Here is a 13305-nt window from a genome sequence, read left to right on the forward strand (position 1 = left end):
ACACACTGGGAATTGAGCCTGCAACCCATGTATGTGCCCTGACCAGGAAAAGAAGCAGTATCACATGACCTCATCATTTATAAAATATAATGAACAGCATAAATTGATGAACAAAAATAGATTCAGAAACATAGAAGCGTCAAACAGACTCAAACTTGAGAGGGAAGTCAGGGAAGGGAGGGTTTAAGGGATCAACCAAAAGACTTATATACATTTATATAAGCATAAACTATGGACACAGACAGACACTATGGGGGTAAGGGCATACTGAGGCGTGAGGATAGCTGGGCAGAGCTCAATGGGGGAAAAAGGAGTTATATGTAATACTATATGTAATACTTTAAACAAGAAATAATTTAAAAAATAAAAATAAAATGAAAAGAACCGTGACCTCCTAGTTCATAGATCGAGGTTCAACAACTGAGCTATACCAGCTAGGCCACATTATTTTAAAATTTACAAAAACACATATTATTTTTATTGTTGATAGAATTATTGATGTCTCCCATTCCCCCCCTCTGTATATATTCTTTGGTGGGTCTCTTGCATTCCTCCCACCTCCTTCCCCTCAGAGATCTGTTAGTCTGCTCTAGTTAGCCAGGCCTCTGGTCCCATTTAGTCCCTCCCCAGCCATCACTCTCTGCCACAACACTTTTATTCACCTAATCAGTGGTCGGCAAACAGGCTTGGCAAACCGCAGCTCGCGAACCACAAGTGGCTCTTTGGTCCCTTGAGTGTGGCTCTTCCACAAAATACCGACTTCTGCGCATGGCCAGGAAGTTTCAATCGCACTGTACGCGAGCGCCTCCATGTGGTAGTTTGTGGAAGAATCACAGTGAAGGGGCCAAAGAACGGCATGTGGCTTGTGAGCCCCGGTTTGCCCACCACGGATAACTCATTGGCTGGGATGCCAGGACTACATTGGGTGGTTGACAAAACTACATTAGCCAGAAGGAACTGCACTCCTGTGGGAGGCACTAAAGGGCATTTTGGTGTCTGTGCATCCGGTTAGGGTGGAACTTCCACCTTTCTCCTTGTGGTGGACATTTTAACCTCTCAGATCTTTGTTCACAGATTCACAGGCTTCATGGCGCTTGTGGTGAGGACGAGGAGGCCTGGGAGGCAGCGTGCCTGCTGTGCAGGGTGTGTCTGAGGCTCCTTGAGCCCAACAGCCCGAGATGGGCGTCCTCGTGCCTCCCGAACTCCTCTCTGCTCACAGCAGCCTGACCCCATTTCACCCTCCAGCCTTGGGGACCGGCGCCTCTCAGTTCCCGCCGCCCAGGTCCCAGAGCTCAGAATGGTGAGTCCCTCATGGGTGACACATGGTTGATGGGGGAAGAGGGTGAAAGGCTGCAGTGCCGCCTTGTAAGTGTTATGCCCAGATTTCAAGGACGCCCCCCGCCCCCCCCCCCGAACCACCAGGGAGCACCGAGTCCGATGCAAAAGCATAGAGTCTTTTATTCAAGCTAGCTTGGTCTCTCTGCCTCCATTACTGGATGCAAGAGAGGCCGGAGTCTTGGAAGAACAAAGAATTTATAGGGGTTGGGGGTGGGGGCACACTCTGACCACTGATTTGGCCGATTCCGGTTGGTTGAGTGAGGGCCAGGGGCTAGTGACACAAGAGCAGGGGGCTAGTGTTGCAATGGCAGGGTGCAGCTAGGGTCTGGTTACACAAAGATGGGGGGAGGGGGGGGGCGGTGGATAGCATCCTTTTGGCCTTGGGCTAGTTTCCCCCGCTTTCCCATTGGTCGAGATAAGGGCAGGCTGAGTAACTGATACATTCTGTGGCTTTTTCTTGGAAGAGGGGTTAAGGACACAGCTATCAGTCCTGTTCTGTCCTTTCATTCCCCCCTTGTCTTGGAACTTCCAGCTCAATCATGAGACGGACTGAACTATCAACGGAACTATTCCTATACACTCCTTGACAAATTGGACTAGTCTGTTAATAATGCAAGAGCCAAAAGTCAACAGCATCAGGAGGATTACAAGGGGTCCTCCGAGGTCCGCTGTCTTCTTGAGGGTGATCTGCAGCAGGTGTGTCTAGTCAGAGATCACCTTCTAGTCAGGCTCCCTGCTGTCCTGGGTACAGAAGGAGCTGGGCTTGTGACCTGGCCGAGACAAACTATAACAAATGGTCCGGTGGAAGGGAAAGAAAACATTTCAGTTTTAGCAACCTCTATTGAAATAGGATTTTTCTCCTTAAAATTACCCCTCCGTTCATTAAAATACCAATTTATTTACCGTATTCAATTTGGCCAGATTGTTTGCATAAACACAACAAGAATGGTAACTGACTATCTTTGCTGGAATTTCATGATTGAATCTTAATGTGCCCCGTAGGGCCAGGAAGCCAAGCCACCCAGCTGCCATCAGGCCCACCTGCAGTATCTGCTGAGTTAGGTGAATCCCTCACCTGTAGCAACTCCACCTGAGCCCACACTCTAGGCTTTAAGGCCCATCTCAGCAGCCCTCCTATCGTTGCGGCCCAGAGTGTGTGGGGGTTCCGCAGGGATGCAGAGGCATTCTTATTGTTCCCCTTCTACTCTGTCCAACCGCCAGTGATGGTAGGGCATGGGCCTGACGCTCCAGCGCCAGCCATCTTCACGGCTCCCAAGCAGGATACCAGGCTTTTCCTTTGGCACTCTTATTGGCTTCATGTCTTCAGAGCTTAGACACGTTTCTTTAAAACACGATACTCCAGTCAAAGTTTCCGGTTAATAAAATCACTATTGAAAACCGGTCTTATTGATTTCATGCAAAGAAATGTATTGCCATGACTTATTAAGCATTGCCAGATTTCAGAGGAATTATATAAGGAGAAAAACATACTGATCTGCTCTAGGATTTTCTGATTTTCCTTGCCAGCCCTTTTTCATGGATTTTTCAGAGTTATAACAAAATAGTAACTGTTATATTTCTTTTATCAGTCCCCCCTAAGTACTTTGGCATAACTATTTACCCTCTGTTTAGGGAGGCAGAATGTAAATTATTTACTCTCTCTGGCTTACTGGCCTGTACTATTTGATTAATTTCCTTTTAATATTTCTCTTTTCCTTTTTAAAAATCACGTACACAACCGTTATAAATTTTATACTTTCAAACCAGACTTTAAACCTTCTCTCCATGTCCTTCAAAAATGCATAACCATGCCTCAGATCTTCTATTCCAAACAGGCCTTTCCTAGTTTTCTACAGTTGAGATTTGTACTACCCCTGACATGGGCATGGTCACTCAGGTCTGAAAGACAGTATACAAGCTGCCAACTGTTAGCTGTTTCTCAATAGAGACCAAAACCTGGTGGGTATTCTTCTTTGCCCAGTTGGGCACTTGCCCTCTTGGCAGCCAGACACCCTCTACTCTTGGGGTTTGTTATGCCCAGATTTCAAGATTCCCAAGAAACCACATCAGGGAGCCAGCCAATCCGATGCAAAAGCATAAGAATCTGTATTTCAAGCTAGCTCGAGCTCCCCATCCACCAGACTCGCAGACACAATGGCAGGCCAAGTGGCTGAGAGACAGAACCCCGCCTAGAGATGGGTTTTAAAGGGGGGGTTGGAGTAAGGGGAGGAGAAAGGACTGTGCTCTGCCGATTGGCCAGGCGCAAGTCGATGTCTTGTTCCTGGGTGTGGCTAGCAGAGTCTTAGACTTCCGGGAAGAAGGTCCTTGCCAAGCACGTGGCCAAGGTAAGATGGAGGATGTAGGCCTTACCCTGGGGCAAGGTGGAGGGCCTAGCCCTTACCCTGGGGCAAGGTGGAGGGCCTAGCCCTCGCCCTTTCAGGGTTCACCCCACACAGTCATTCAGCCTTCAGTCTTAAATATTTTTTTTGTAGACTTCCATATTTACGTGAATAAATATTTATACCTAAGTAGACATATAAACATTAAATAAACCCACATTTACACCTTATCAGTGAACACGTACTTTTACAGTCTTGGGAATTTGGGCAGATAACAGGAACACTGCCCAAGTCCCCTTATGGGGGCCTGACAAGAACAGACGTGGGGGCCTTTGGCTGGGGGGTATAAAGTCTCCATTCTTCCTCTCTCAGCACTGCTAAGGACAGGATCATTGGAGAGGTCTCTTCACCTAGGCAAGGCTGTGCTGAGCCATCTGGGGCAAAAGTGGTTTCTGCTTCCATTAGAGGGACCAGGTCAACTGGTAAATATAGGAATTCATGAACCACTTAATGGCCGCCTAACTGACATCGGTGGGGGCGGCAGAACAGTCTGCAGCTGTGGTACCAGTAGCTCTAATCATGGTGACTTCCTGTCCTGATAGGGGAGCTACCTTCTGAGTAACTACCGAGTGTTCTGTCGCTGTATCAATCATAAAGTTCACAGTCTGGCCCCCGATCTTCATTTTGACCATCGGCTCATGGGGGCCCAGTTGGAAAAAGCCCAGTCTGTCCTAGTCAAAGTCAGCTGTTGCTAGTCCGAGGAGGTCTGCCTCAGGTGGCTCTGGCCATTAGCGGCTGGGTGGTTTGGATGGCCTTGCCAGCTTCTTCTGGCCTGCTACTAAACTTTACTCTGTCCCTTCTTACACACGCAGAACTAGACCCAAGGCAGCGAGGTTTGAGCAATTTTAAAATTCCTTAACATACATTTTATCATTCATGTTGCAGGGAGGGACCGGGTTGGCTCCTCCTGAATAAAAGAACTATCAAAATAAGGCTTATTTTCTAACTTAATTTGTCCTTGGGTGTGGACAACAAATGACACTAATCAGATTGACATAAACGATTTAACCTTTCTTTAGGGAGGCAAATGCAAAGCATTTACTCCCAAGTGTCATTGGTTTAGGGAAGATAGGATTTCTGACACACTGGTTGATGGGAATGAGGTAGCATTCATCAGTGTTACCCAGTCTTGTAAATCTCCACTGGCATGGGTAAGGTAGAAGGGAAAGAGAGAACTAGATTATGGAGGTGGTGAACTATATTTTTGGAAAAGATGGTGATTAGGAAAAAAATTTAACCATGCCAAGATATATTTGAATTACCTTTGAAGTTGTGCCTCTGGGAATGAAGCTGTGTGAGAGAAGTGTTGCTCAAGGAACTATGTGCAGTAGATTGTGAAAAGTGATGGCCTCAACACCCTGGGATTGGGGTCAAGAGGGTGATTTGTGATGCCATGTTTTTGGTGTCTTAGAAGAACAATCGTAGGGACATTAAGGCTATTTCCTGAGAAGATCAGTATCAAATCACTCACACTCTCTCTATGGCCAACATCCCTCTCTAGCCTATGCTTTTGACTCCCACTGTATTATAAGAGGCAGTGTGGCATACATGGGAGGTCCAGAGCTCAGGTATCTTCTATCTGCTCAACTGTCTTAGTTGTTGTGGGAAGAAAAATAGCAGCAGGAAAATAAGAAGACAGTGGCTTTCATGGGATGAAGACCTGGTATTTTCTCTGATGTGTAGTGTGAAAAGAGCGATGGGTGTGGAGGGTAGCGAGTATGACAGACTTACAATCTTAGGAGTGAATCTGATCATGGGCTGTACTGTCCCCATTATGACAGGATGTAAACTTTGAGGACGTGGCCATTGCCTTCTCTCAGGAGGAGTGGGGGCTCCTTGATGAGGCTCAGAGACTTCTGTACTGTGATGTGATGCAGGAAGTTTTTGCCCTTGTATCATCTGTAGGTAAGACCTTCACATTCTCCCAGTGTCCTGAGGTGATGCCCTCTCTTCCTTTATTCCTCAGCCGTAGCTTTCCCTCTCCCACAGCCAGAACATTGCCTCTGCTAATTTTTCCCGCTTTCCTGTCAAACGTGCTGTGGCTTCCAGGGATGAGCTGGATGGGGAACCCTGAGCAAAGGACTCCACGAACATCACTAACACCCATAACCTCAAAAAGTGCAAGAAGTGTTAGGGAGTCAGGAGTTTTGCATTGAGCTTAATGGGTCCCAGCTTGCACTTTCTCTTCATGGGAGGCTTACAGTGTCCGCATGCATGGCTTCAACTTCTGCACTCTTTCTCTAGGTAAGGGTTCTTTGTGGCAGCTTGTGTCATGTTATGGTCTTTATTTACATGAACCATGGGCTGTTCTTGTAAGGCCCCCATTCAATTCTTTGTTATATTTTCTTCCCTGAATAATATAGCAAGCTGTGTTGCTCTGGCCAAGTGCTGACTGCTCACTTCTTCACCACCTATTTCTCTGCATTGGTGCCACTACAGTATTCTGCAACATTGACTTGCACATGTGTTATGACATGCACATACGTGCTAAGTAATCCTCAAAACCAGCTACTCTTTTATTGAATTTTACTTGGAATAAGATGGAGCCAAAACCTTGCACAGCTCGTCCCAGTCCCCAGCAGGCAAGCTGTGCTGAATTTTGTTAGTTGAAAGATTAGCTGGAGATCCATATTCTAATCCATGTGGTGCCTGCCATGTTTGTGTCATATTTCTGCTGAGGCCTTCCTATTTTGTGATCTTCATTAGCCCAGAAAGTCACAAGAGCCTCTTGTTAATCCTTCCTGCACATCTCATATTTTCAGACAATTGCATGGAACCAATTTGTGTGTGTAACACACTCTTGTAACCAGACTTCCCCCTGTCACCACATTCAACATTCATTTCCTCACCATTTCTCACTTTTCAGGTTGTTGGCATAAAATGGAAGATGAGGAGGCCTGTTCTGATGACAGTGTATCTAGACGAGGAGAGTCACAAGTAAGGGCATCTAAGAAAGCTGCAGATACCCAGAAGACCCATCTGTGTAAGCGCTGTTTCTCTGTGTTACAACATATTTTTCACCTGACTGGGTCACATGCAGCATACTTTGATCAGAAAGCCCTCTGTACTGATGCATGTCTTGGAGACTTCTATTTTAGTGCAAATCCTCACCAGGAACAGAGGAATGAATGTGGGGAGGAGCCCTGGAAACAAGCTATGGTCAGGGCATCCTATGTGAGCAGGTGCAGCGTCTACTTATCTTCGGTGCCTTCAACCAGCAGGGAGGTTGGGGAAGACTTGCAATGCAACTCAGAGCTTCCCCAGCACCAGGCCATTCTCAAAACTGAGGAGCTACCCTTTGGCAGTGAGATTTCACAGGAATTTCTTGATAAAAAAAGTCATCACCAGTGGGGTGACTGTGAAAATGCTGCCAGCCACAACCTGAAAGTTGTTCAATGTCAGGGTGCATATTCTGGAGAAATGATTTATGAGTGTAACAAATGTAGGAAAGTTTTTAGGCAAATCTTTAACATCATTGGATATAAGAGAGTTCACCCTAGCGAACAGCCCTATCTGTGTACTGAATGTGGGAAGTCCTTTCATCGAAGGGCTCACCTCACTGTACACCTCAGAGTTCACACTGGAGAGAAGCCGTATGAGTGTACTGAATGTGGAAAGTCCTTCAGTGAAAGAGGTACACTCATTAAACACCAGAGAGTTCATGCTGGAGAGAAGCCATATGAGTGTACTGAATGTGGGAAGTCTTTTAGCCAAAAATCTAACCTTATTAGACATCTCAGAGTTCACACTGGAGAGAAGCCATATGAATGTACTGAATGTGGAAAATTCTTCAGTGAAAGAAGTACACTCATTAAACACCAGAGTGTTCACACTGGAGAGAAGCCATATGCGTGTACTGAATGTTGGAAGTCTTTTCGCAAAAAATCTGAGCTTATTAATCATCTGAGAGTTCACACTGGAGAGAAGCCGTATGCGTGTATTGAGTGTGGAAAGTCTTTTTCTGAAAAACCTAAGCTTATTAAACATCTGAGAGTTCACAGTGGAGAGAACCCACATGAGTGTACTGAATGTGGGAAGTCTTTTAGCCAAAAATCTAGCCTTATTAGACATCTCAGAGTTCACACTGGAGAGAAGCCATATGAATGTACTGAATGTGGAAAGTTCTTCAGTGAAAGAAGTACACTCATTAAACACCAGAGAGTTCACACTGGAGAGAAGCCATATGAGTGTACTGAATGTGGAAAGTTCTTCAATGAAAGAAGTACACTCATTAAACACCAGAGAGTTCATACTGGAGAGAAGCCATATGAATGTACTGAATGTGGGAAATCCTTCCGTGTGAGGAGCACACTCATTAAACACCAGAGAGTTCACACCGGAGAGAAGCCCTATGAGTGTACTGAATGTGGGAAGTCTCTTAGCCAAAAATCTAACCTTATTAGCCATCTGAGAGTTCACACTGCAGAGAAGCCATATCACTGTACTGAATGTGAGAAGTCCTTCAGTGAAAGAATTAAACTCATTAAACACCAGAGAGTTCACACTGGAAAGAAGCCATATGATTGTACTGAATGTGGGAAGTGTTTTTGAGAAAAATCTAGTCTTATTAAACATCTGAGAGGTCACAGTGGAGAGAAGTGTTAAATTTGCACAGAATGTTTTATTTTATTCACTTGAATAATAACACTGAAGGCCACTATTTGGGAACTATTTTCCGGAATTTAAACCCTTTTAATGGGACATACACTGTACTAGATTCCACATAAGTTTCCAATACAACTGAGGCTTGAAGGAGTGCATTGCAATGGTAACATGCACAGATCTTCTACCCGATTGATTTGTGGCTGAAGAGATTTGCCCTCTACCACCTGGCTCACCTGAAGACTGTGTATCAGTCCCAACCCTTTTGTGCTCAGGGGAAATGTATTCTGTGTTCTCTCTTGTGCTTGAGAACATTATGATTATTCCAGCTCCTGACAGGATCTTCATTCCTTTATCTCTGTGGAGGTAATGCACCTGACCCAGGACTCATCCAGGGCACCCGTCCTCAACTAAGAAGTGCTGCCTCTTTCAGGGATATGTGCTTCTCACATTATGCTGTGATGAATTGTTCCAGGTGTTGATTCACCAACCTGCGAACCACTTGCTGTCCTCTGTCTGGTTTATGATCTTTTAGTAAAGGTGTTTTTCTTTTGTACTTTTAATTATTTTGGTTATATTCAACTCCAGGGATGATTGTTAAGCACAATTATGATCCATCATCATAGAGTTAACAGATATGGTGTGGTTCCCAAACTTTCTTGCTTTAGGAGGGACAGCATCATGCCAGGAAATCACTCTTTGACCAATTGGCTTATAGTGCATTGCTGCTCATGGCCTTGAAATAAAGACTGCATGACTTTGTGGTTCTAATTTGCCTGTTTGTCCCAGGACATGTTGTGCTATGTAGGAGGCATCTAATTTTTTTCTTCTCTCTCACATTGATGTCCCCCTCAATCTCTTTCTTCCTTTCTCCCCTCCCTTGCACTCTCTCTCAAAATCCATGGAAAAATATCCTCAGATGAGGATTACCAAAAACCTCAAACATTCACCCTGGTGTCCTGCTCACTTTTCAGCCTTTGCCTCAGATGCTCCCACTGCAGCTGGGTACACTGTATCTTTCCCAGGGTTTGGCAGAGAGGAGGCCCAGGCAAGGCACTGGGAGGGATTTGGGTTCTGTGTCTGCCTAGGATGAGCTGGCCAGGGGTCTTCTGTCCATCCAGAGGTCTCTCGAGCCTGCTCTTCCCCACCCCCGGGCACCTGGCCTGCTGCACATGAAGTTAGTTCTGTATCTGAGAGAAGCCCCCTGATGCTACAGGTCCCCAAATCAGTTCAGATTTAGAAAGTTCTGCCTCCAGCCAACCCACTCACACCCCTGAGACCCACTGGTGTTTAAGTCTCATTTTCACTTTAGAGATTATTTTTCACTTTAATTTTATTAAAATTAAAGCACGACTCTCCCCCACTCCTCACCCAGCCGGTCCTGGAGATAGCATGGGTTCTCCAGGATATGGTAGTGTGTATTGTCAGTGGTGAGAACATTCTGCAGTACAAGCATTTTCAGAAGGATTGGCTTGGTCTTCATATAATTCCACATTTGGAGGATGAGTTGTGGACAGTGTGCCCCTCCCTACGTTTTGCCTGTGCATGGGAGACCTGCAATGAGGCGTTAGCTCCTGGATTCTGGAGAATAGTGTGCTGCTGGGGTGTCTGGTTGAGGGGCAGAGAGGTTGTGTGCCTATGAACGTGTTCCTGCCAGCTCATGGGCCAGGTTCCTTGAGTGGGTGGGCTGAGGGAAGGCTGTAGGGATGAGAACTTGAATCCCATTGGATGGAGGCTCGGCAGCCATGTGTTGAGGCTGTGGATACTGTTGAGCCCAACTTTTTCAGATGCCCCAAATACAGAGTCCCCTGTCCTTGGGAACTGGCATCTAGTGGAGGACAGTCCACAGAGAATGGACCAGCAGCTATGGGGGGAGGTGAAACCAGCGTTAGTCAGTGGGGTCTTCACTGAGGAATTCTGGGAAGTGGTGGCAGGCTCCAGGTGGAAGCCTGCCCTGTGCATATACAAGCTGTAGGGAGGTCAGTCTGGCTGGTTTTAACAGCAAGGATCAGAAAGTAATACAAATAAATAAATAAAATAAATGGGGGCCTAATAGGCAGATGTATTGTGCATCTTGTCTTGAGCCAGACTGGAAATACAACTAAATCAAAGAATATCCTCCTGGTATTAACAAATTACATGCACCTGAGCAGACATTTTACAAGAAGGAAGGGCAGAGGATGCCTGGACTACAGCAAGAACTGGGAAGTGAGCTTGAGAGGGACAGCCAGCCACTGGGCCAAAATGGTGAGGAGAAAGCTGTGTTGCACCAAAGCTGCATCCCTTCAAGAAGTGGGTAACATCCAACTGTGTACAGGAAAAGCCACAGGGCAGCTGGCTTCTGGGGAAACTGGAGCCAGTTTCAACATACATGCTCAAAGTCACTAATCATCTGAGAAAGGCAAATCAAAACAACGAGGTACCATCTCACACCTGTCAGAATGGCAATCATCAACAAATCAAGATAAAAGCGCCGAAAGGCTGCCCCATGAAAACTGGCCAAACAGCACGGTGCTGGAGGAAGATGCAAAAGAGCAGTTTCATTGTTTTGCTTTTGTTTTTATTCTCTAAAGGCAGAACACAGGACTTTTCTATTGCAAACACTCAGTTGGGGCTTTGGAGCAGGGAGAGAGGCACAGATTGTGGTGCCTGAGGAGAAGCTGGGGAGCGAAGCAGAGCAGGGAGAGGTAGCCAGGAGTCCATCATTGGGACATTCTTAACCTTCAAACCTAAATGGCCATTTCTCCCGTGGGTTCTCCTATCCTTCCTTCCTTCCCCTCATAGTTCCATTGATTCCGTGGATATAAAATGAGTGGCCACACTCACCAAGCACTGCACAAAATATATCCCTAAATGTGGGTGCTGCCTAGAGTCCCTATTTAGCTAATTGCGCATTTTCTCACTTCCACTTGTGCATGTGCGCGCGCGCGTGTGTGTGTGTGTCTGTATGTGTGTGTATTTTGCTCAGTAGATGGAGTGTCAGCCTGCGGACTGAAGGGTCTCAGGTTCGATTCCGGTTAAGGGCATATACCTTGGTTGCGGGCACACCCCCAGTAGGAGGTGTGCAGGAGACAGCTTATCATTTCTAACTCTCAATCTTTTGCCCTTCCTCCCTCTAAAAAATCAATAAAATATATTGAAAAAATAAAATAAAATATCCTATATAATAAAAGGCTAACATGCAAATCGACTGAATGGCGGAACGACCAGTTGCTATGATGTGTACTGACCTAAATAGACACTTTTCAAAAGAGGACATTCAGAAAGCCAAGAGACATATGAAAACATGCTCAAAGTCACTAATCATCTGAGAAATGCAAATCAACACAACAATGAGGTACCATCTCACACCTGTCAGAATGGCTATCATCAACAAACAACAAGTGCTGGCGAGGATGCGAAGAAAAAGGAACATTCATGCACTGCTGCAGACTGATGCAGCCACTATGGAAGACTGCAGTATGGAGTTTCCTCAAAAAGTTAACACTTGGATTGCGGGAAACGAGTTAAGTCGGCTGACGTGAATTGCGCGTACTCTGCGGGAGCCGTCTTAACTCGGTTCATATAGATTTGCGGTGGAGTACGGGAAACGTGTAAACTCGGGCCGATTGTAACTGCGTATTACCAAATATTTGTTTGTTTGCCGTTCACAAAGATACCTACCTGCGTATGCGAACCGTTTCATACCCATTGGGGTAATAGGTATCATAAAAATCCCTTGTAAGTAGAGAACACTTTATGGCGCTGGTCGAGTACAATACCGTTAGGGTACCAATGTATTGTTTTCTCATTTTATAACCGATATCCCTGGATATCTCACCATGCAAAGAGAATAGTTATTGAGAAATACTTCTTGTGTCCGGACGTCTTTAGTTTTGAGTTTTGTGAATATTATTACGTGTTTAAATATTTAAATAAATTGTGATAAAGACATTCATATAGAATTTTTTAACCAAATAAAATAAAATCGTTCCGCAAAGTGTTCGCATAATAATTAAAGAAAATAATTAATAAAAGAAAAACATTTTGAGAAGGTGTCGCGTATGTTCCGTTCATAAATTGCGCAGTGAGACACGCTACATGTGCAAATTTTGCAATATACCTCTACATAAAGGGGCGTGTTTTGAAAAATATCATACGCTAAAAAACTATTAATTTCTATTTGTTTTGATTTATTATGAAAATTTTATTTTAAACTTTAAAAATATGTGTATACTTTTAGGTAATAAGTATTTTTTGGGTTTTTCGTATTTAGTTTATATATATCGAATTATTTATGTACTGAATAGATAAAAAAATGTCTGTGATTGAATAAATTTTCATTTTTTACACAAGAAACCGAAAATTTCATTTCAATCGAACCCATACTTCAAAAGATATAGGCATTTTAAACTAACTCTGATTTTGCGCGGGAAACCTAAATAATTGCCCGCGCCATCTTATATTTTGGCGGGAAATTCACCCGACACCGTAGTGTTAAAAATGGAACTCTATTTGACCCAGTGATCCCACTTCTAGGAATATATACCCAGAAAAAAAGAAACACCAATCAGAAAGGATATATGCACCCCTATGTTCATAGCAGCACAGTTTACCATAGCTAAGATCTGGAAACAGCCTAAGTGCCCATCAGCAGATGAATGGATTTGAAAACTGGTACATCTACATGATGGAATACTATGGTGCTGAAAAAAAGGAATTCTTATCATTTGCAACAGCATGGATGGAACTGGAGAGCATTATGATAAGTGAAATAAGCCAATCAATGAAATAAAAATATCACATGGTGTCACTCATTTATAGTTAATTAAGACCATTATAAACTGATGAACAAAAATAGATAGAGAGACAGAGCAACATTGAGCAGAGTGTCAAACTACAGCGGGAAGGCTGGAGAAGGTTCGGGGGTGGGGGAGGGCTATAAGAGAACAACTGAAGGACTTCTGGCATGCATATAAGCATAACC

General features: G+C 44.7%; 1 protein-coding gene across 1 annotated transcript; it reads left to right on the forward strand.

Moving 5' to 3' along the window:
- The first annotated feature begins 1241 nt into the window (after nucleotides 1–1241).
- On the forward strand, nucleotides 1242–12474 carry LOC138998423 (zinc finger protein 551-like). The gene is made up of 3 exons (XM_070400545.1): nucleotides 1242–1300; nucleotides 5519–5642; nucleotides 6604–12474. Exons 1-3 carry the CDS (start codon nucleotides 1298–1300, stop codon nucleotides 8286–8288), a joined length of 1812 nt encoding a protein of 603 aa, XP_070256646.1. The 5' UTR covers nucleotides 1242–1297; the 3' UTR covers nucleotides 8289–12474.
- Nucleotides 12475–13305: the final 831 nt, after the last annotated feature.

Source organism: Myotis yumanensis, unplaced genomic scaffold (assembly GCF_028538775.1).
Source record: "Myotis yumanensis isolate MYYU_CA2020_CCGP unplaced genomic scaffold, mMyoYum1.0.hap1 SCAF_20, whole genome shotgun sequence".
Classification (NCBI taxonomy): Eukaryota; Metazoa; Chordata; class Mammalia; order Chiroptera; family Vespertilionidae; genus Myotis; species Myotis yumanensis.

What these genes read in the sequence shown, in the direction of transcription:
- LOC138998423 (XM_070400545.1), top strand. An exon ending in TGCCCTTGTATCATCTGTAG is followed by an intron (nt 5,643 to 6,603) that starts GTAAGACCTTCA and finishes CTCACTTTTCAG; the next exon opens with GTTGTTGGCATAAAATGGAA.